The 24,473-nt window shown below is 25.9% G+C and overlaps 1 protein-coding gene and 1 long non-coding RNA gene across 4 annotated transcripts; one reads left to right on the top strand and one right to left on the bottom strand.

Annotated features, from left to right (window-relative positions):
- Positions 1-8,999: 8,999 nt before the first annotated feature.
- LOC126555426 (juvenile hormone esterase-like) lies at positions 9,000-22,236 on the top strand. 3 transcript variants are annotated; one of them, XM_050210349.1, is made up of 11 exons: positions 9,000-9,248; positions 16,109-16,259; positions 17,480-17,617; positions 17,713-17,863; positions 18,738-18,923; positions 19,154-19,341; positions 20,261-20,423; positions 20,517-20,680; positions 20,950-21,118; positions 21,495-21,624; positions 21,747-22,236. In XM_050210349.1, exons 2-11 carry the CDS (start codon positions 16,131-16,133, stop codon positions 21,904-21,906), a joined length of 1,578 nt encoding a protein of 525 aa, XP_050066306.1. In that variant the 5' UTR covers positions 9,000-9,248; positions 16,109-16,130; the 3' UTR covers positions 21,907-22,236. The 3 variants fall into 3 exon arrangements, with proteins under 3 accessions (XP_050066306.1, XP_050066304.1, XP_050066305.1); XM_050210347.1 differs by having other exon boundaries at positions 17,710-17,863; XM_050210348.1 differs by lacking the exon at positions 9,000-9,248 and adding an exon at positions 15,781-15,859 and having other exon boundaries at positions 17,710-17,863.
- On the bottom strand, positions 22,191-24,245 carry LOC126555427 (uncharacterized). The gene is made up of 2 exons (XR_007606840.1): positions 22,954-24,245; positions 22,191-22,327 (listed from the first exon to the last, which is right to left on the bottom strand). It is a non-coding gene; the product is annotated as an uncharacterized LOC126555427 (long non-coding RNA).
- Positions 24,246-24,473: the final 228 nt, after the last annotated feature.

Below are 24,473 nucleotides of genomic sequence, written 5' to 3'. Positions count from 1 at the left end.
TTTCAAGTTTTTTTGGTCATCCAAAATTTTTTTACCGACACTTCAAAAAAAAAATTCGCATAAAAATCGAGAATTTCAGTGGTCTATAAATAACTCAAAAGGGGTCAAAAATTTTTGAAAATTTATCTGTATATAGATAACACTAACATAAACATTTGGTGAAAATTTCAAGTATTTACAGTGATTAGTTTTTGAATTACAACCATATAAAAAAATCGATTCGGTCGAAAACTGGTTTTGCGTAAAAATTCCCGTTTTTCCGTCATTTTTTTTTGTTTTTCTCAATTTTTTTTGAAAACTGTTGGAAAATGTTTACTTTTTCCTCTATAATGCACCAAGAATATTTACTTTCCCATTGGAAACTACCCCCGAAGTTTGAAATTGAAGCATTATTTCGACTAGTTATGCTGTACACAGACACAAAAAAAACATACATCATTGTAAAATCAATACATTCATCACTCCGTTCAGAATCTAAAAATAGCACCAAAAAATCCAAAGTACTTCAAATATGTAAAAAAAAAAAACAACAAAAAAATTTCATATTTAGAGCCGTTGGTGCATAAAACAAATTTATATTGCTCTCTAATAATTTTTATCTGTACCTATCCTGCTATAATAATTAGCAAATGTTATAAAATCCTAACCTGGCCAGTAGGTACCTACAGTTGTACAGACCGTCTCCACTTTGAAAAGTTGTTCTTATAAAATCATCTTTACTATACAACAGAACAGGCTGGTTCTCAGGATTTTTAGTTTTAATTGTATTAACCCTTGGACCTATATTTACAATGTATGCGTTGATAATCATTAAAGGTATGCCTATGTTAATTAAATATTACCTTTACGGCCTAACGCTTATCTATTACCCTTTTATTGTAGGTATTTAGTTTATTGGAATATAATATTATCAGTTATGTTAATCGATAATCGTTAATGGTTCTTACTCTTTATTAAAGAACATAATATTGTACCTATACGACCTACTCCTACCTACTTTTCTAATGCGTTCTACGAGTTACCTATATTATTCCAATAAAAAAACGAAAATATATAAATAATAATCTAAGTCTCAAAGCCAGTTAAAGGATATAATTGCTTGTTATATTGCATATATGGTTACTTAGAAATTATGGTAATCATATGACTTATAATTTTAATTGTTATTTATTTTATTGTTGATATAGGTTTAATTATGGGTATAATATTTACCTCTGTTTAGGTATAGACTGTATAACAGTTACATTCGTGGTCTGCATTGTTTGCCTTTACTTAATTATAATTTTAAGACGTATATGCATGATGGTTATACAAAATGACTTACATAAATTATTAAAAGAGTACATTGACTTATACATTTGATAAATTGCAATATTTAATTAACCGACTACGTATACGCTTTGTTCTACATAATAGATCATGTTAGACATTTTAAACATAGCTATGTATTTATCAAATAAATTTATCCTTGAAAAACGTATTTATTCATTCATAAATATGTTCAAATTTTTCTTACGTGTGTTGCAATAACCTTTTCTGTTAATCTATATATTATATATATATATATAAAATGCTGTTCGTTGATAAGCGCATAACTTGAAAACGGAAGGATCGATTGAACTTGTTGTTTTTTCTTATACATGTTCGTAATAGTCCATACATGGTTTTTTATGGAAAAAAAAAATTGGAAAAGTTATCCACAAAATTGAAAATTTAAAAAAAAACTGAAAGTGCGCTTTTCCTATGAAATTTTTGTTTGAACTTCCGACCATATTAGAGTATATAACGTTTGCCGGATAAAGTGGATCAACTATAAAATATAAAAACATTTTATGATCAAAACATTTATTGTTATATATTATAACATATATCTATATATTTATTGAAATTTATGTATTTTTTATTTATAGATATAATTGATTAAATATACATAAGTATATTTAAATATTTAATCAATGTATACTATTATACATACTAATATAATAAAGTCGAAAAGTTTGTTAGTTAATTGTTTAAATGCACTATGCCATTATAATCTCTAAAATTATCAGTCGGATTTAGAAAAATTCTGTATGCATGTAATAGTCCAATTCTCGAGGAAGATTATTGGCTATTTAGGTATAGTACGCAAAAGTTTGGTGAATGGGGTTATATAATATATAATACGGGGTTTCGAGATGCCATTTTTTACTGGCAACAAAGTGCATGGGGACAGCTAGCAACATAATATAATTTAACATCTGTACTTCGATTTTATTTTATATTAGTTCTATTTCTATATTAGGTATAATACATATATAATAATATTATATAATACCAATGTGGCAATGTCCTATAAATTATAATATATATATTATATCAGTGTTTCTCAACAATTTTTACTCAACACTTCTTTTAGATTTTCAAAAATCTCATCGCTTCCCCACTACAAAATAAATTAAAAATAATTATAGTTTAATTTTGATGATCAATAATTTAATTTTAGTAAAAAACAAAACTCAACAAACAATTTCTATTTTTATATACCTACTAAATTTTAATAGTGTGTATACAATATACATTTTATTTTTATACATACCTACATAGTTCTGTACATTACTTTTGTAACATTATCTTAAATTATTTTTGACTGTACATTTGTATGCCGTTAGCTTTACATTTTATTGTAATAAGTTATGAACTCAAAAATAAAATTCATAGTAGAATCGCCCTCTTAAGTAAAACGCAAACGCCCTCTTCAAAATTAAAAAATCCCAAGTTATTGGAAACCATAAACAATGTATTATACAGTATACACTTACAGTCCACTATACATTTACATGTTTTACCATAACATGTAATTCAAGTATAGGTATAACTGTGTTAATTATTATTTTATTCTTTATGCCTATTTTTAAGTTACAATAACTTCTACAATGTTCTAACGATCTAACTATTTAAGTATCTATATTTTGTATCTAATATATGATTACAGGTACTTTTACATACCTAAAATTTTTTTTGAAGGAGGAGGAGGTTAAAAAAATGTTAAAGTATTGCAAATTATTGTTATTATTAAACAATTTTGGGGGGATTTAAAACCTCTTAACCCCCCTGAATACATCACTAGGTATATACCTATGCTATTTTTTACTCTTAAATTTGATACCTACGTCGTTTACACAAATTTTAGTTCGAATCTATACATAGATTAAAGGTTACAAACTTAGGTAGTAATTTGAAATGTCATATGTAATTATTTCATCTCGTTAAAAAATTTTTTCTTCACTAGAATAAGGGATCAATGTCCTATGATAATATTTTGATACTAAAATCTTTTTGTATAGGTACATAAATTATCATGATAATCAGCGTCTAGTAAATATATTTTTTAAACAAATAGCTTTTATTCTATTGATCCAGAGATTCGTCATTGATATACTTGGTTCGTGATCGTGAAGTATGAACATTATGTAGAATTTGAAATTAGCTAAATTAGTTGACGTCAAGTTTAGTTACCCTCTATAGTCAAGATTTATTAGTTTTATTGTCGTAACCTGTGCTTGATTTGAGGGGGGATGGAGTTCCCCTTCTTTTTAATTTTTTTTTTTAGCGTACCCCTTCTATTCATTTGAAACGGAACGCTAGGAACGCAACATTTACTATAGTGAAATTGTAAATCATCAGTTTTTCTGATGCAAAATATTTAAATTTACCTATAACCTATAGCAATAATATTCGTACCTACATTTGAATCGACATTGATTGTTAAATTACTAAGAAATTGATATTGTATTGTGCCCACATAAATATAAGCATAAATATCTGTGATAATGCCATAGATACATTTTATGGATTAAATCTTTATAAATCGTATTATAAATTATAGTGTCATTGGATGATGTAATTAAGTTTTTTTTTGTAGAATAATTAATTAATAAACAAGTGTTTTTTTTAATATTTTTGTATAATAAATTTAATGATTTTTTGAGATAATGGGTAGCTGAAGGGGGGTGTGGGGGGCTTTGGCCCCCACGGTAATGCGACAGTTAATTTTGTGTGGAACGCTCGTTCATCAAACATCCGCTGAATCTCCCTTCTAGTTTTTTTCCAAATCAAGCACTGGTCGTAACCCATTTTATTTATCTAGAAATGATGACCTATTTATAAATTATAATCTCTCATTTTAAGTACAAATATTCTACAAATTCATTCATGGAACACTAAACCAATATTACCTAGTAAATGTTTACAGTTTTCCGACACTCAAGATATTTGTACCACTCCATATGGAATATTTAAATCAAAAATAGGCTTTTTTATTGAGATAAAATGCATTACTTTGTTAGTTTTTGTTGTTATTGATATTAAAAAAAAAAATAAAGGTAAGTGGGTTGTGGGTACCTACCCATTGGACCGTTTTGCTGTACATTGGGTATTGACTATTGAGAACTAAGGTCGCTATTATAATCAGGTGTATTAAATTTATATTCGATGATGTATCATTACATACAAAAAACGATTTTGAACTGAAACAGTTTTATCAACCTATACCACCAAGTGATATGTTTTTTTATGTAGCTATTAACTAATTAATATATCATTATTTATCGTTATAAATAATTTTGTTTAAATAATGAAACTTAAAATGTCTATAAAAAATAATGGCCTTTATACATATTTTAGATTTTATAGTTTTATTATGAACTACTTATAAAGAATATTGTGTACCTATTACATTTTCAAAATTTAGTCCCAGCTAATAATTGTTTATCGACATTTATAGAAAAAAAATAAAACATTTCTCATGCTTATAAATAATTTAAAATTTGTTAAGAAAAAAAAAGATTTAATATTTTGTTGTGTAATGAAAATAATATCATATATATTTGGTAAAAATTTCAAGTACCTATCTGATAGAAAACTTTAGATGAAATTACGGTGTATTATAATAAATTATTTGTGAACAGCGAGGACTAAACTTTTACGTTCCTATACTTATTATTACATTCTATATTCACAATGAAATTTTCAAAAGATTTTAATTAATTTTAATACCATGCATTGCCCGATTGCCGGACTAAAGGCTAAGTGAGCTAAAGTCCAGGCCTCCTCAAAATTTATTATGGGCTTGTAGCTTTTCTACAGTTATAGATATACAATTAAAAAAATGAATTTTAATAATATTTATTTAAAGATACATTCATATTAATAATTTGAAATAATTTTCAAAGTTGGCTCTAATTTAAAATCGACTAAGATCTTCACAGATAGAACTGATTTAAGATAGGTCGAACGCAGAACGCATTAATAATTATGTAAATTGAAAATTACATAATATGTAAAAAAAAAAACTCATTTGATGACATTTTTCATACTTTTATAGTAAGTAAATTAAAAAAATTTATTTTTAAACATTTATTTGTTTGTATTTTTGTATTATTACCATATATTTTATATTTTTAAACTTATATAATTAAATAGTATTTTTTAATAAATTTACTCTCTGGAAAAAAATATTTTTCTTATTTAACTAATAAATATCAATTGACTATTGATATATTATTATAAAAATACTTTTTTTGGTAAAATTAGGGCCCCAAAAATAAATAACCATACAGGGCCACTAATTTCATTAATCCGGTCCTGATACCATCATGAACCTTCTTTTACGATAAAGCAATAGTATTGTCTTAAAAGTTAATATAATAATAATACATGATATTGATTTAAATATATACTATTTTAATAGTTATTAATGTTTTAATAATATAATAAAAAAAATGTTATAAACAAAAAATCTACTATCATAGTGTATTATACAAATAAAATAAATTTGGTACTTTAATAGCAATATCAACAAATATATCATGAACTATTTTCATGACGGGTCGCATCAACAATCACTAATCATTTAATGAATCAATGTATAGTAAGCTAATGGTCCCTTAAATATGATTGGTCCACTATATTTTATTGAACCATTAAATGAGTCAATTTTTCGTGCAATTATATACGGTATAAATAATGTACCAATATAGGCTGACAAGTAACAGACAATTTTTCTTTGCTCAGAATCGTATTTTGTAATTAGTATATTATAATGATTTTTGATTGATTTTAAATTTATTATTATTTAATGAACATTGCAATGCCTATGTCTCAATGACAAACCGACGGCGACGAGGTACGTCGACGTACTGTACGTTTGTACCCTTTTCGACACCCAAATACAATATACTGCGTACAATAAAGTTGGTTACCTACTTTCCCCTTTTTATTTATATCAAATTCATTAGGTAATTCATTTTAGTGTTAATGCTCTTAATATTACGATTAATTACATCATTTTTGAAAATATTAGTTTTACTATGTTTTATTGTTAACACTTTTTAAGTTTTTACTTTTTCGAATAATAATATACATATATACATTTTTAATTTCAAATATAGAATAGTTTTTGGAATGAAAAGTATTATTTTGATAAGAACATACAATTAAATTTAGGATAAGAAGTTAATTATTTATAAATATTTAATAATACTATTAATGTTACGGAATCCTAGATTCAAATTCAAAGTAGGTAGGTACTTGTAGTGATTTAGAAAATGATGTAAAATATATTAAAATATAAATATTAAATAATATAATATTCACCTAAATTATTGTATTATTTTGTTACCTATAAAAATGTATAAAATATATATTAATGTTTTGTATTATAATACAATACATATTATCATTCATTCATAATTATTTAACTTAGTATGATACAAATATACAATACTTACTAAACTTAATGTTATTGCATAGGAGCAAAGTAATATTAAGATTTATAATTTTATACAGTTTAGTTACCGAACCTGCCAAAATTTTAACTAAATATAACAGGATGTAAAGCGTATTTTATTTATTTATATATTTATTTTAGTGTTTTCATTGACAATTATTAATTTGATATTAGTAAAATACTAAAATATGTTAGGTGTATGTACTGATTCTGGTATACCTATAACAATTGATTTCTATGTAATACGTTAATTCAATTTTCTAAATTCATATAAACATATATACTTGAGATAATATATTGTGGTTTAAAATTTTTAATTATAATACAGTAAGGTACATGCTTTTATCTACGTTCACTATTGCATCATTAATAATCAAGTATACTGTCAATATTACTCGTACGCATAGCCTGCCCTACCTATCTGTATACTTGCTCTTGTTTTAGTCGATAAAATATCTTTATAATTTTTTTTTTTTATATATATAAAATAGATAGGACTTAATTTATAATATGCATGATGCCGTGATGGAACAACGATATTATATCAACATGTAATGTGTAACTCATACTTTCATAAATAAATTAAGAATGATGATTGTTTACTTTTTAACCATTGCATTTTTAGTTTAAAATATTTGTTTTTGTTTTTATAATGACTAAATATACATATAAACTTAGTCCTTAATGACTTAATTATTAAATTAGCCGATTAAAATAATTTTGATCATTAATTTACATGCTTAAACGACAAACAATATTTTGATTAAACAAAATAATAATTAAAAATTAGTAACTGTTAATAATTGGTATTAATAAATAATAATTATAGTCTTTAACTATATTATAGCCATAATAATACTTATATAATATACAGATATAGGTATAGAATATAACTGCTCGTATATTATAAACTTGTAAGCTGTAAGCTCATATTATTTTAAAATAAATTTAAAACGCATCAGTATTTTAATTTGATACATTTTTTTAGCTTCTAAATAGAGTAGGTATGTTGTATGATATTACGATTTGTAATTATACCATATAGGTAGGTACCTTATATAAATTAGGTCTTAGGTATATTGGTATATGAATATATGATTATTATATAAATTGAATATTCATAATTAATAAGTAATAGTCTATTAAAATATTTTGATTTAAATAAAATATAAATACAACTTAGTACCTATTACTATTGAATAACACGGTTTTATTTGATCCAACATTGAATCATATTATACATTAATACATTATAAGTAGGTATTGGAATTTTGAAAGGTTTCAATAATTTATCTAATGATTCATAGGTACTTTTTTGTTTTTTACAGTTTAAACAGTTTTTTATTATAGCTTAAAATATTAGATAGGCTATAATATGTTTAATTGCATAGCAGTACGTATACTGGTATACTTATCACATATTATATTATATAAATATAAAAAAGGATTTTTAATTTAAACATTGTATAGCCTAGTAAGTACCATAAGATTATATATAAGTTCATAGTACCTACCTACCTACTTTGACTGCTTTAAAAAAATTAAAATATTATGAACATGTTATTTCTACCTAACTATTTTTGTCTTATGTAAAATATGTTTTTATAAATAGTTCCAAGCCCAATAGGTCGTAGGGTAGGTGCACAAAAGGGACATAAATATCATACGGAGGAGATATTCGTATTATACAAATTAATTTATGGGTACCTATCTAAATTTTAAATACATGTTGTCTAATAAATTGTATTAATTTTTGGGTTTAATAAAAAGTAACCATTTTTAATCATATGATTAAAATAATTTTTTTGTAGATATTGAATATCGTCTTATCGATAATCAACAGAAATAAAATATTAAAATATCAAATATTCCAATATTATCGTGTATTTATAAGATACAATAATAAATTGATGGTTGTACGCGTATCTGTTTAATATTATGAATGCGCGTATAATATCATATGTACATTGTACAATAACTTGTATGCTACACGATATAGATGATTTCAGATTTATAAAGAAAAATATACTACTTACCCATAACATACCTATAGGTACATATTTTTTTTTTTTATATTACGACAATTTTTGTGTTCCACAGTTAAAATGAAACCTGCTCACTGGGATCGCTGCGGGTCATCGTGTTAAACTGTTAACGAAGCTATGCCGATTTTCATCCTCGAGTAGCGACTAGCGACTGGTGACTAGTGAGTAGTGAGAAGTCGTCACTATACATAGTCGAACGTGCGCTAAATACGAATTACACGAATAAACGGCTTGAGTCTATTCAGTAGTATTTGACGTACAGTACCTATTATTATAGTCAGTACTATAATTGTACTTATGCTGTATGGTTCTTAGTTGGAACACCTACATTAATCGCGTGCGTTTCTATAATTTATTTTTCTTTAAATCGATTCAAATCATTCTTTTTCACTAAAGTACCTATAATAATAATACGACAGTCAATTTTCAGACAGGTAAGATTTTTATTTTCTGATTTTTTTTTAAATATACAATTGCAATTACGGCAATTGTCTAAATATAATAAAAGTTATAATAATACCTAGGTATGTGCGTGAGACTTGAATAATATAAAAATATTTTGACCAATTCGCTGTGAATCGAGATAATAGTGTAAATGTAATCGTGTAAAGTCGATAATAAAATATGTTTATGATAGTGTACCTACCTTAATATTTTAGTTAGTTGCGATTTACAATTTGTATACTATTACTCTCTAACGTTTTACTGCAGTATAGTATTATATTCATTTCCTTTGTCATTACTCATTATTATTGTATTCAAATTTTATTCCTTCGTCATTTTACTTATTTACGAATTACGAAAAAATTTTATTTTACCCTAATATTTCGTGATTTGATAAGGTAATTCCTTAGTCCTCGTGGGTCGTGGCTTGTCAAAAGACGATTTTGCTTTTACACCAATTACGTTATCTAGTGGTATAATCCTCGAAATAAAATATGATAAACCGCTCAGATTTAAACAGACGTACCAACCAATTATCTTGCTATAAGCAGATTAAAAAAAAGGCAAGATACAATTTTTATCATCGCCGTTCAAAAGTATCATTTCTACGAACAATTTGATTTTGGAATGAAACAGAAATATATTATTACCGTTATAATAAAATAAATAAACAAAATTATTATGATTAGGTACTTTCAAATTATATGTACCTAAATATGTAAGTACTCATAAATTAGCATTAAGTTTTAATATCTTCAACAATTATTATAAAAATTATGTTTGGTTTTAAAATTATTTACTAAAACCATGTGTTCATATGCGCATGTATAATAAAATGATAAATAAATAGATAATTTTAATTTTTTTGAATAATTTATTCGCTGTCATAAATTATAACTTTGGTTTTTTAAGTATTCATCTTATTATTCATAATGTATGAACTAAATGATTTCCTGTTTATGCATTACGATTGTTGTTAATTTATTTTTTTGATGTATTTTTACAATAATTAAACATACTTAATAAACTCCAGTAGATTTAAATTAACCTATCATTTTCCGGTCAATATTATTGTTCTATAAAATGTATAGAAGGGTAAATACATTAAATACAAAATTAGTATAGTAAAATATTAATTTAGATCTATAAAAACTGCAAATTAAAGTATAACATAGTACTTAAAAGCTAAAAATCATCGTGAATTTCCAATTATCTACCTACATATTATTGATATTAAAAGTGTTTTATGTATTTTTACAAAATGGTATAAATCAGATAATTTGTATCATACACAAAATTAATAAACTTAATATTTGAAAAAAATTATTAAACGAATTCAGTATTTTGAGGAACATAAACACGATTCTTGTCTAAAAATGTATGTGGAGGGAAATGGAAATGTTAGGTTAGGAAAGAAATACATTTCTTTATTATTTTGATAAAAATGTACAGTGAAAATAAACGATGTGTCATTTTTGGAGGAAAATAGTCCCACCCAAATATCCGTATTATAGCGATCCATATATAAGTCTTTCAGATGGTTCTATATATAATAGCGGGTTTCTATTTATATAATGCATACTTTTAACAATATTTTATGACGATCATTTATTACACATTTACTCCAATCATAATAACATTACAAATTACGAATGTTAGTAATTAAACATAATAAATATTAAGCATTTAAAAAAAATTAATTATATCTTCTAATCAATCGGAAATTATTAAAACAATTACGTTATCTACATACTTACGTATATGTTTATGTTTGTATATTATTTTTATAAAATAAAAATGTATAGGTACCTTCCAGGGACGTACACACGGGGGTGTTTTAGGTGTTCAAACACTCTCCGAAACATTTGATTTTTGTAATAAAAATGTAATACTAACAAATTAAAATAACTAATGTAATAAAATTTGAATAAAAATAAAAATACTTAAACAAGATTTATAAATAAAATAAAATTATACCTATTGTATATTGACGCGATGGGTACAAGATAATTTGAAAAAAGTTCTATTTTTTAATAACTGATTTTCACCCCCCCCCCAACCTTTTTTTATTGCGTACGTCCATGAACTACCTTCAGTAAATATTATTTCTAACTGAATTTTATTAGCGAGTATTTACATGTCGTGAAGAATATAACTTATTGTTTATAATAATTATTTATCATGCATAATATTGTAGTTTTATATAAATTATTACGAATAATTATGTAATTATTCGCTGTACTTCTATGTATGTATTAAAAACGTACCTATAGATAAACTATACCTACGCATTCAATACGATGTACGATGATGCTATTTTAATGTATATTATAGTTACCTACTGCACGCTATCATACTGTATGCTGCACCCGATATAAGACTATAACAACTATAACTGTATATTGTATAACATAATACATATACCAGTTGGCACGTGCACATGTCTGCTTGTTTTAGTCGCGATCGATGCATAAAATTAAAACAACCATTATGTAATATACTAATATAGTAATGTTTGTACTTGCGGCGATTACTTTAAATCTATAGAGTATAGACACAACATTATATTATGTGCGCACGTGAACCGGCGAATTTCACAGATCCGGGTTTAAGTCAGGTTATGTTTAGTCTCGTTAAGCTGCGTTATTTACAGTTAAAATATATTTTCGGTACAGTGTCGTACCTAGTTAGTAATTTTCTTTATTTATATGATGTGACACATGAATTAAAAACCAACATCCATTTTTTCACTATGAGAAATTAATAATTATGCGCAATATGCTTTATTTTGATACGCGTGTATGATCTCATTAAAATAACTGTTATTTACATTTTTTAATTTTTTTTTTTCTAATAAATTAAACCACAATGAAATTTTTCCACGCAAGGATTATAGTATGAGCACAGTTTGAGAACTGCTGATGTAAGCATCAGACAAAGTACGTTGGTAAAAAAGTATAATATATACAATGTCTGATATGTTGTATAATATACTGTATACCGAATTCATTGGCGCTCGATAAATTGAAACAGTGGCGTAGTTATGGAGGGGATATGGGGATAGATCTCCCCCAGAGCTTTATTTTTTAATGTTCAATGCATTGACTTATTGAGCCCCCCACTTTATATTTAACTAATAAATTATATAACCCTCCAGAACAAAATCATAACTATGCCACTGAACTGAAACGAAATGTGATTCATTAAAATAAATAGTTTGAAAAAAAATCGTTGTAGCTATAGTTAAATAAAACTGCATATTTCACTAATATTATATATTTTTATTCTTGCACGTGTGAATGTTAATCTGATTTACGTATAGTGTAGGTTTATAAGTGAAATTTATATTATAGTACAGAGAGTGGTACCAAGTAGCTACTAACAATATAAAGGTAGGTTAGTAGTTTGAAAAATTGTACTTATTCGAATAGTCGCCGTATTGAAGAAAGCCTGTTATAAAATAACAAATTTAAAAACTGAGGAACTAGCTCTTATTGTATAGTACTTACATAAATACCTATAGCTATCAAAGCTATGTAATGATTTATTGTTGAATTCAAGTTTAACTAATACATTACAGTGACTTGATGACGAAATATACTCAAATCTTGTTGTACAAGTACATTTGTAATATTTTTTTTTGTTTATTTTTTTCTCATCTTTTAAAAGTACTAAACAATTTTCTTCTTCTTTAGATGATCCTTTAAGGAATATACTACCTATTTGCTACCAGAAACTGTCTTTAAAGTTAATAATAGAAGCATTTTTCTATTAAAAAACACGTCATTATTAAACCAATTATCATTTCGTTCAGAATCTAAAACGTAAAACGTATTTGATATTGAAAGTCACTTTCTGAACTAATCCATTCTTTGCTTAACCAAAGTTCAAGGTGAATCATATATTCATATACATAGGTATAATATTACTAATCAAATTAACACACAGTTAAGTTTCACCTAATGAATTCGTGTAAAAGATTATTCAATAGGTTACCGAGACGAGGTTATCGAAATGTTCACTTTGCGGAAATCACGCGAGGTTAGATTGATAGGTATTAATTATATATTTTAATATCTAAGTGTTAGGTACCTATATAAATTTATTTTCAATTCTTTTGAGTAAAGATCTATACTTAATTAATATAACTTTGCTTAGTGCTCGGTAAAATATTATTACGTGGTATTAGTTATCAGAAAAAAGCGGATATTCATAATAATTATAGGCAGATAACATATTATATTAATTAAAAAAAACATTTTTAAATTTTTAAGACCAGACAAAAAATAAAATTGTTTGAAATATTGCAAATAATAATATATAAACGTTTAGTATTATAAACGATAACAACTATACACAATACGTCAATACAATGTATAATAATATGAATTATTCGTGTATCTGCAATGACGCAGGGAAGTTTTTTCTCGAAATTTCATTTTGATCTGTATGCTTTTATCTGTTTTTGTGTCTTTAATTGGTCAAGAATTCCTTTTAAATGAATGCTTACTGGCTACTGATATAATTTTCAAATGTATCTGATCTTTTTATAAATTATAAGAATGCTGTTTGTATAGTATCACGTGTTGTGGTATTGTGGTATTGTGGCCTGTGTAGTTGTAGATAGTAGTTATTATTATACATTTTTATTTAAATTGTGTCTACTATAGTTTATAATAATATGATGAAATGATTTTATTTATACATATGTTATGCATAAAAACCTTGGAACTTGCTCTGTTATATAGGTTGTATATGGTCATTGAATAGGTTAGGTTAGGTGATATATATATATCCACCTTGATATAGGTACTTTGTTATCGAATAGATAGGGATAGATAGGTGTTCTTATTCGTCAAAAGAACGATAACAGTGTGATTTTATCAGACATACCTATGTTCAAATAGTTGCATTTAATTATAATTAAGATTGGGATGGTATTTTATGTAATATGTATTTGTTTATTCTTGTTATAATTAATTTTATAGATAATTTAAAAAAAAATGTATTATTAACTATTATTATTTATAACCTACATAGCCTATAATTTTTAAAAGTAATTTGAACCAACTTTGATTATTGTTTCAAAAAAATGTGTATTTGTAATTGATTATTATTTTTGAAAAATTAGTACAATTAACTATATGATTTAAATAAAATATTATTGATTATTAAAATTATAATTATTTAATTGGCTATTATTTGAGAAAAATATACTACTTAATTATCATTATTATATCAGATAAATTTGGCGCAAATACATGATGATTGATAGCCACTTAAGTCTTAAGTATAGGTATAATATTTAAAATATATAATCTCATACCTATATAAAGATATAAAATAACAGGAGAGATGACTCATGGCATCATGCATAATATACCTAATAATAAATAATTAGAATAATGTTGTTTTTAATTAGGTAACAGACAATTAAAGAATAATACGATTTTATAAGAAAATTGTAGTAAGCATGGCTGCGAGGATACTGTTCCCGGATATTTTATTGAAGAGGCAATTATGTGTCTATTTTATTTTCCAAATAGATTTTTCATTTTACTACATTCAGTCTCCTCTAAATAAAAATTAACCAGTAACCACAAATTACGCAAATGTCAGTTGTTACCTTGCGCAAAAATTCTGTTTAGTGGACTATATTTTCCAAAATATATAGGACGTGAGTAGGTACAGTAAGTTCCTAAACAGAATGTTAGAAAAGAACAATAGTTAAACATAACAGATACGTAGAAAAAGAAATATGTTCGAGAAGTATACATATATATAATTTTATTTTTATTGTGCAAGATTGAAGATTAAGAAGATACTAACATATTTTAAGTGTCGAGAAGGGTTGTCAAGTATTGTAATAGAATATTGATATGATATTAATGTAGGTAATTGTATAGTAAGACGATATAGAATGAATATTTTTTTGTAGTTGACATTGGTAATAGTTAATATTATTTAAGTTCATGCAGACTGTGGTGTTAGAAACTTGTAAACAAAACAAGGGACAGTTTTTTATTTTGACATAATTTCTAATATTTAAGTTTAATAGAAAGTCGAATCATTGTTTAATTTTTAACAGAAACACGCAAAATTGCTAAAAATTAGATTTATGCTCATTAACACTTTCAGAAAACGACATCTCAAAATAATGCAATAATTTATATCTATACATAAATACTATTATCGGAAGGAAGTAAAATAGTCACATAATATAACAAATCGTCAAGTTAAAAGTAGTAAATCTTGTAAACGTATATCAATGGGGGTTATAATCAATAGCAGTGTAGCACTCGGCGACGAGGGACGATTGGGTGTTAATGTAACAGGTACCTATACTGAGTGCACTGAGAGAGCGCAAGTCGGCGGCGATCAAAATCGGTTTTACTGCGCATCCCCAAACGTCACTCTGCCATAAGGAAACCAGTTTTGACAGGAGGGAGACACAGGAGGATGCGCAGAACTTGATAGCCCGACTTGCACTCTCACGGTGCACTCAGTATAGTTGTTACAACAAATCCAGCAATAACAATTTAACGACTAACGATTGACTGTCGAACAGGTGTTTCGCTAAGCCGATGATCGATGGCTAAAGGTACCATCGTTATGAGCTTACAATATTATAATTACCTATTCATAACCGGTCCAGAAATAACAAATATTATTATTATAGATACCTATAAATATTATGTACAAAAATGATAAAAATAGAAACAAATGACAATAATAAAAATATCATAAAATGTTTTTCATAAAAATATTTCTACAAATCACTGGTATTTTTTTCAATAGGACAGAGTATTAAAAGTTCATCAAACTGTATAACAATACATTTATTTTCCAGATCATAACACTCAGTGGGGAAAATGGAAGTCGTCATTGAACAAGGTGCTCTAAAAGGACTTCAAAAAAAAACGCTATTGTCAAACAAACCTTACGTCAGTTTTCTAGGCATACCCTACGCTCAACCACCCGTTAACGACTTAAGATTTAAGGTGAACAGTTTCGTACATATATGTATATTGTCAATTACAGTTGGTACTTTCTTTAAAGTTTAAATATATAAAAATAAAACGAAATATATTATATTATAGTATAATATCTTTGGTATCAATACTAAATAATAATCTATTATACTATATAGAACGTATTGTAAATATTATGTTTAGAGCAGTTTTTTTAATGTTATATATTATTATGTGTGATATAAAGGCCTTCATATTATTAAGGTATAATAATAATATTTCATAATATATTATATTATAAGAAAAAAAACTGCACTCACTTATTTGCACCACACTGTGACTAACATTCCAATTAATAAACTAAAAAAATACTTTTATGCATAAATTAGTTTACCCATCGGTCATGACAGTGGGACCTATTGATTGTTCTATTAAACGATTTTCATCTATAGCCATTTTATTAGATACCTTTTTAACTTTATAAAATATACATTATACATTTATATTTTACTTAATAGTTAATTTATTTATTTATTAACAAAATATGTCATCTTGTGCGTTGTTGTTTATGTAAAATTATCATTTATCATCAATTGGCAATAACAAGTCCATATTTCAGAAAACAAAGATATAGAATAAATTTTTGAATAAAATTAAATAAAAATTATCCGCTTGTATATAATTTATAATATAACTATATTATAAAAAAAAATCGTCAATTCAAACACAGTGGTGCAACTTGGAGATGGGGGGGGGGTCATGGCATATCTTAGTTCAAATTTAGCACATCTTATTCTTTTAATACCTAATTATTATTATTGTGCTTTACTGACACTAAAATAACAATATAATATAGCATGAAACCCATAAAAATTATGTTGATTTAAAATATATAATATATTATAATTTATTTAATATGAATGAAATAAATAAAAGTTACTCAATTTCTCTGAGGTATTGCAGAAAGTCTTAATACATCACGTTTTAAAGGTCAAGTTGCGTCTATGTCAAACTAGTTTTTGGACGAAAAGACTAATTTTTCCGCTTTGTTGTCTCGCTTTCATTTTTTATTCCTCAACAAAAATTTCACGTAATTATTCTGAAAGGATTAACATAATATGAATATATGATTATATAATAAGTAATGAATTTATCTTAAATTATATTTTATAATGCTTTCATTATAATTTTAGAATACCATAGTACTGCAGAAAATATTTAAAACCATATTTGAAGATTTGTTTTTATAGGCTCCTGTCAAACATCCCGGATGGTCTGGAGTTTTAAATGCTGTTTCAGAAAGAGACAAATGCACGCAGTACGTTTTTATGACGAATCACATCGTTGGAAGTGAAGATTGCTTGTACCTAAATATATCGGTGCCACAGGTCGTAAAAACATTTCATAAAGTTTGATACTCTATTATTATACATAATTTGTGGACTTTGTGTATAATATCTTTGTAACTTACTGTTATTAGCAGAACGAATTGAATGGAAAACTTGCTGTTATGATATTCATACATGGAGGTGCCTTTAACTATGGCAGTGGGTCAATGAATGAATATTCTCCCGATTATTTTATCGACGAAAACGTGATTGTCGTCACAATAAATTATCGTCTAAACGCCCTAGGTGATCATTAACAAGATATTCAATTAATAAATGATATTATTATATTAAGTATATTATAATTCATTTGATTTTTTAAAAAAAAAACAAGAATTTTTATACAAAACCAATTGTTGACAAAGTTGCTCTTTTACATTGTTATAATTGTAATTCAAAAACGAATTACAATAGGTACCTAAATACTTGAAAATTTCACCAAATATTTATATTAGCATTATTTATACTTATGTGGTTAAATTATTAAATTATTTTGGTTTTTTTTTAGCCACTTTTACCTAGACAGCTAAAATTTTCGATTTTTCTAAGTATTTTTTTTTTGTAATAGCGGTATAAAATTTTTTAAAAAGTGTGTAAATTTTATACAAAGTATTTTATATACGTTGTTCCTTGTTCAAAAAAAAAAAAATAATAAATTGTTATTTACAATTTATTTTATTAGCGTTTAAAGTTCAAATATTAACAAAATTCGTCGAAATCATATGAATATTAAATTTGCAAATTATTTTGTAGTAAAAATTTATAAGAAGCTAAAAATAAAAAATTTAAAACAAGTTTTTCCATAAATTTGGCTTACCAACAATAATTATAAAAGAAATTGAGCATGGGTCGATTAAAAAAAATTATCTTAAGTTTATATTTTTACAAAATCAAAATTCTTGATAAAATAACAATATACTATCAAATAGTTTAAGATTTTTGTTATAGATAGTTAAAAATTACTAGTTTTAGAAACATTAAAAACACCAGTTTTTTTAAATTAGCATTTTCTGTAGGTACATGATATATAATTTCAGCCAGGTCTTTAAAACATAAACCAATTAAATATAATATAAAAATAATTATATAATAATAAATTTAAAATATTATTTTTGTTCAGGATTTCTAAACTTGGATATTGACGAGTGTCCTGGAAACGTGGGCTTGAAAGATCAACTATTTGCAATCAAATGGGTTAAAGCGAATATAGCTGCATTTGGGGGTGATGTAAACAATATCACCATATTCGGTGAAAGTGCAGGATCAGCGTCTGTTCATTATCACACAATATCACCACAATCCAGAGGTTAAATTTTAAAAGTTTTATTAACTACGACAAAAAAATAAAAAAATTATGTTAATAAATTCCAATTAAATTTTCGTATTATGCCTACAATTGTATCGATTGTCAGTTGACAATTACTATCAAGACTTGAGTCTATTATTGTGATATTCTCGATCCACCTAATATTGTTATCATCGTTAGACAACAGAATAATATGATAATCATTAATATTTAATATAATTTAATTTTAGGTTTATTCCAAAAAGCAATTATGCAAAGTGGAAGTGCCTTTAACCCTTGGGCGTTTACTGAAAATCATAAAGCTTCAGCCTATAAGTTAGCCAAAAACTTAGGATGTTTAAGTAATGATCCCAAAGAAATACTAAAATACTTAAAAAATGTATCAGCGATTGATTTAGTGAAAGAAACTGAATTCAAGGTTTGTAAATATTGAATTTTAATTAATTTCTTTACAGTAGGGTGACCACTGACCATACATCCTATTTTAAATAGGATTGTCCCGTTTTTTGTAGTATTTATAATACATATATTATGTAATTATTGTATATTGTTTCATGTTTTGACAATCAATATACCTATATTTTACTCATTGCAAAAAAGTGTCCTGTTTATTTATTTATTTTTTTTTTTGAATATGGTCACCCTACTTTACAGGTACAAACACACAAACACATACAAACATAAAGGAAATTATTATATATATTAATTCTAACTTCTAAGTAAAGTACCGTAATAAATCTTTGTATATGTACGTTTGAGTGAAGAACATTATTACAATCGTCTTACTCCCAATAAATCTATAAAAATTTAATTAGTCAAACTGTAGGTATAATAATAATATACGAAAAACTAATTAATTTATATGCTTAATTAAAGTATTTGTAACTTTAATGTCAGTGTGGTGTTAATAACTATGTATATGACATTGCAGGAGAATACAGTGGCTTTGTTTACTCATTTTAATTAAAAATTTAGTTACTATAAGATTTTCATAAAATATATTACAGCAATAATTATGGAAAACTGAAATCGAGAAAAAATGGTTGAATTAAAGGACTAAAACCTAAAACACATAGTTAAAAAACTCGGAATCTTAATAAAATTTAAAAAAACACTATAAGCTATTTTGCCCAACAATAAGAAAAATGTTGTGTCTCACACGTGGTCTTTTGTATAATTTGTTTTATATTATGTTTAATATGTTTTGAATATGTCCATTTTGAAAACGATACGATCTTGTTGGTAAAATAGATGACTTTAAACAATAAATCAGAAAATAATAATTTCAATGTATTTGTGAGATAATCATAAATATTAATAATGATTTATTCATAAAGGACGAAACAGATTTTATGGATTACAAATTTGTCCCATCTATTGAAAGTGATGTGATCAGTAATCCATTTTTACCAGCTCACCCTAAAACTTTAGCCACCTCTACATTTCCAGTACCCGTAATCATTGGAGTTAACAATATGGAAGGAATTGTAGCATTAACTGGTGAATATATCTTTTAATTCGATTATAATAAAACTAATATACTTACATTTTTAGTTATATTAAAGTCTTACAATTATTTTTTTTTATTTTTAGAGGATAGAATAAGTCTATTTTCCGATGATCACCACATTACAGATGAAATTTCAAAACTATTTAGAAATCGGTACAGTACTGAAACTATAAGTAAAATAAAAAATTTTTATTTTAATAAAAGTAATATCAGTTCTGAAACAATGAAGTTGGAAAACATATGTAACGTAAGCACGATTTATTGGTAATTAATTATTATAACTGATAATTTAATCATTAATAAACATCCATGGTTATTCGAAGCCATGTATTTATAACGTTTTAGTAAAATAATTATTTTATTTCAGGAATAAAAGTCATTAAGACATTAAAGACATTTAAATTTAAATTTATTTTGTTATTATATTAAATAATCGTCGATTCTTTAATATAATAATAATTTTCATTACAATATAATTGTAGACACAACTTTATATTTTATATAATATGTACACAGTTGCACAGTGATGTATTTTTTTTCAACGGCGTTTATGAAACCTTCGATTGTTTTTTGAAGCAAAATGGTTCACCAGTTTATGAATACGAATTTAAATTTGACGGGGAACTTAATGGTGCAAAAAACATGATTTTTGCGACGAGACCAATTCTTCGGCACGCAATAAAAGGTTGTTATAATATAATATATTAGTTTAAAATGTTATCGAATGGACAAAAAACAGTAGGTACATTTATACTATCATATCAGTTGTAATAAATTATTAGGTATCTAAATAATCTTTTACTTTTATTTTTAATTTAAATTAATTGATCGTTTTAAATAATTTAATATATAAATATATCTTTGATTCATATATTTTCTGATTTAAAAATCTTTATCGTATTAAATGGAGTATTTATGTGTTCATTAAAAGACTTTAATCACATGTATAGGTACATTTGATTAAAAATGTATATTTTTAATATTATATTGACACTTGTTTGACTTTATCGAAACAAAATAATACTGAATATTAATTAAAAACATTATCGATTTACATAAAGGCGCATGTCATGCGGACGATGTTAATTATTTTTTCCGTGATCTATCTGGGGTAGATCCAAAACCCAACTCTCCGGAACTTGAAATGTGTAAAATGATGTGTAAAATGTGGACAAATTTCGCAAAGACAAGGTGTGTTAAAATTTTTTTTTAATTCATGTATAGTCTATAACTAATATTATGATTCCGTCACTATATGACTGGGTGTTTATTTCGAAAAGTGAATTATAACGTTCAGTATTGTTTGGTTTTAGTAATCCCAATTCACCGGATTTAAGTTTCAAGTGGATTAATGCGACCGCATGTGATTTAAAATATCTGTCAATAGATGGAGACAGAACATGTATGATCCAAGGCATGATGAACAATAAAAGATTTCGTTTTTGGAAAGAATTATCTGAATCCATTGTTTAGTTAAAAATAATGTCCTAGATTGTATTTCGTAATTGATTAATAATTATTACTTTTTAACATTAAATAGTGTATAAAAACCTATAGCATTGATTAATAACATTTATTTTTGGAATAATTTACTTAATGTTGTAGTCTTATATTTAGAAGAAAAATAACACTACTAACTATTTTTTTTTTTTTGTAGTTTAAAAAAGATTTATTCTAAAGAATTGTGTATCTTATCAATTACAGATTAATAAATAAATTTCTAAATTTAATATATAATTTTTGCTATAGGTACCTAGTATGATTTATTCATAAAAATATTCAATAAATATTATACAAATTTAATTTTGTCTTCATTTCTTAGTTCTTATACAGTTGCACCTTGCACAGTGATGTATTAATTTTCAATGACTTTTATCCCAGCTTTGATCATCTCCTGTAAAAAGGTAAAAGAGCTCTAAAAAAAAATGTAAAAATGCCCTAAAAACTTCAAAAAATGATCTAAAAATCAAAATAAATGAAAAAAAATTATTTATAAATAATACATTTTATTAATTAATTTTATTTTATCGGAGTATGTCTTAAAGAGCATTTATTTTATCAATGTATAACACCAAAAACCTCACAATAATAATATTAAAATGATTTTTTTAATGTTATAGAAATTTTCTTTAAAACCTAAAATTTGAGATAAAGGTCCCCCAATTATACAAAAACTACAAAAAATGACTTAAGATATGAAAAAAATTACTTAAAAATGTTGAAAAATGACGTTTAAAAGTAAAAAGATACATTAATAACTTAAAATGCCTAAAAAAGCAAAAAAATACGAGTACAAAATAAAATTAGAATATTTTGCATCCAGGGAGCATGAATCAAATTTTTAGCCAGACTTTGGTAGTATTCCGAATACAGTATTCTGAATACTACATTTAGAATACTTTTTGAATATATATTTTTTTAAATTATTCAATACGGTATTTTGAATACTTCTTACAAGTATTCTGAATACAGTATTCGGAATACTTTTTAAACGTCAAATCACACTAAAATATTCCTTACTTTTTTCGTCATTTTTGTAAAACCGACCTTTAACAGCATGATACATATACGTCCAATGATCTCGTGAGGAATCGTTAACCTGGCGATACACCACCATACCGTCCATACCAGGCAAGTCCATGTGATCGTTTTCAAAGCTCTGCGGCACGCTACTTGGATCATTAATTAGTTGCTCCTTGAAATTATTCACATAGGCAACACAACTGATACGCGTTCATTTGATAACACTTTTATCAGTTATTATCAATCACTGTAGTTAAAACTCAAAATTAGAATTTAAACATTTAAATTTTAAACTGTTCTCTGCTTCTCTCATCTAAATATTACATATTTCTTAAGTATATTAATTTACTAATTTTTAGGTAATTATATAAATGTCAGAATTTGAGTATTCTAGTACAGGTAATGAAGATGAGAGTGATGAAGAAGAATTCGTTTTCCCAATTCCATCCACTACACAGAACAAAACTACCTTAAACAATATCAAAGTTTCAAAAGAACTGAGTTCCCACTATTCAAATTTATTTATTGATTCTTTTAGTTTAATTGATTTATTCATCAAAAGTAAAACATTAATGTACAGCTCGTTTTTAGAAAGTTTTAGTTCTACAAAATTTCACGAAATCTATGCTAAACCCAATAGAGGAGGAAAGCACACATATGTATCCCCACGTCATTACATTACAACCACACAGAATTGTCTTGCAGTAGCCAGCAAGTTTTTGAGATCTAAATCAAAAGAAGCACGAATAGGTGCTGTTTATTTGTTGTACACACGAATTAAGATCTTAATTCGTGACTGTGGTCATCGCCGCCATTTACCGCGGTCGCGGTCGCGACCGGCGTAACCGATCGGAACGTGGTACGTTCAGCAGCTCATGTACATTGTAACTAGTCGATAAACGAACATGGCCAACTTTAAGTTTCTAAGATATATGCTCATATTATCGGTTTTATTATATAAGGTGAAGATATACACAATATACTAGCCACTAAAATATTTAAATATTTAAATATCATCTTTTATCATCATGGGAACATCTATGTTTATAATGTTTCATAAAATAGTTAAAAACAAAACAATACAATATTGTAAAAAAAAGTTTGAATTATAATTATATTTTTTTGCGATTAATCAATCGAAATATTTCTGCTATGGCGTTAAGAAAAATGTTCACGACCCAGGTACATATTTCGCTCAGTAGCCAAAGGGCACTATAGTTCGGGGTACTCCTTCCCTGAACTGGTTGACAATTCGAATTAATTTGTTGTTAGTTGATAACCGAGTACTCTTAATGTGTTAACAGGTATCGTGGACCAAACTGGCGTACAGTACAATCCGACAGAGATTCTTTGAAACATCTCCGGCCGTGTTTGGAGAAAAAAAAGTAGCTATGAGCTATTTCAACACCAAGCGGGAGTGGAATAGTTGTTTAACTAAAAGTAAGTACAATAATCATCCAAAACATAGCTAAGTAATATAGAAATTTGTTTCATGGTAACACGAGTTCACATTTAAA

The sequence above is a fragment of the Aphis gossypii genome, unplaced genomic scaffold (assembly GCF_020184175.1).
Source record: "Aphis gossypii isolate Hap1 unplaced genomic scaffold, ASM2018417v2 Contig00844, whole genome shotgun sequence".
In the NCBI taxonomy this organism is placed as follows: Eukaryota; Metazoa; Arthropoda; class Insecta; order Hemiptera; family Aphididae; genus Aphis; species Aphis gossypii.
Note: the sequence above shows the minus strand (reverse complement) of the source record. Positions and strands in the feature narration are given on the sequence as shown.

Bases quoted from the DNA above. Each gene is read 5' to 3' on its own strand.
- LOC126555426 (XM_050210347.1), top strand. From the start codon at position 16,131: ATGGAAGTCGTCATTGAACAAGGTGCTCTAAAAGGACTTCAAAAAAAA. The intron at 17,618-17,709 runs GTCGTAAAAACA...TACTGTTATTAG, and splicing joins TAAATATATCGGTGCCACAG to CAGAACGAATTGAATGGAAA. The intron at 21,119-21,494 runs GTTGTTATAATA...ATTTACATAAAG, and splicing joins TCTTCGGCACGCAATAAAAG to GCGCATGTCATGCGGACGAT.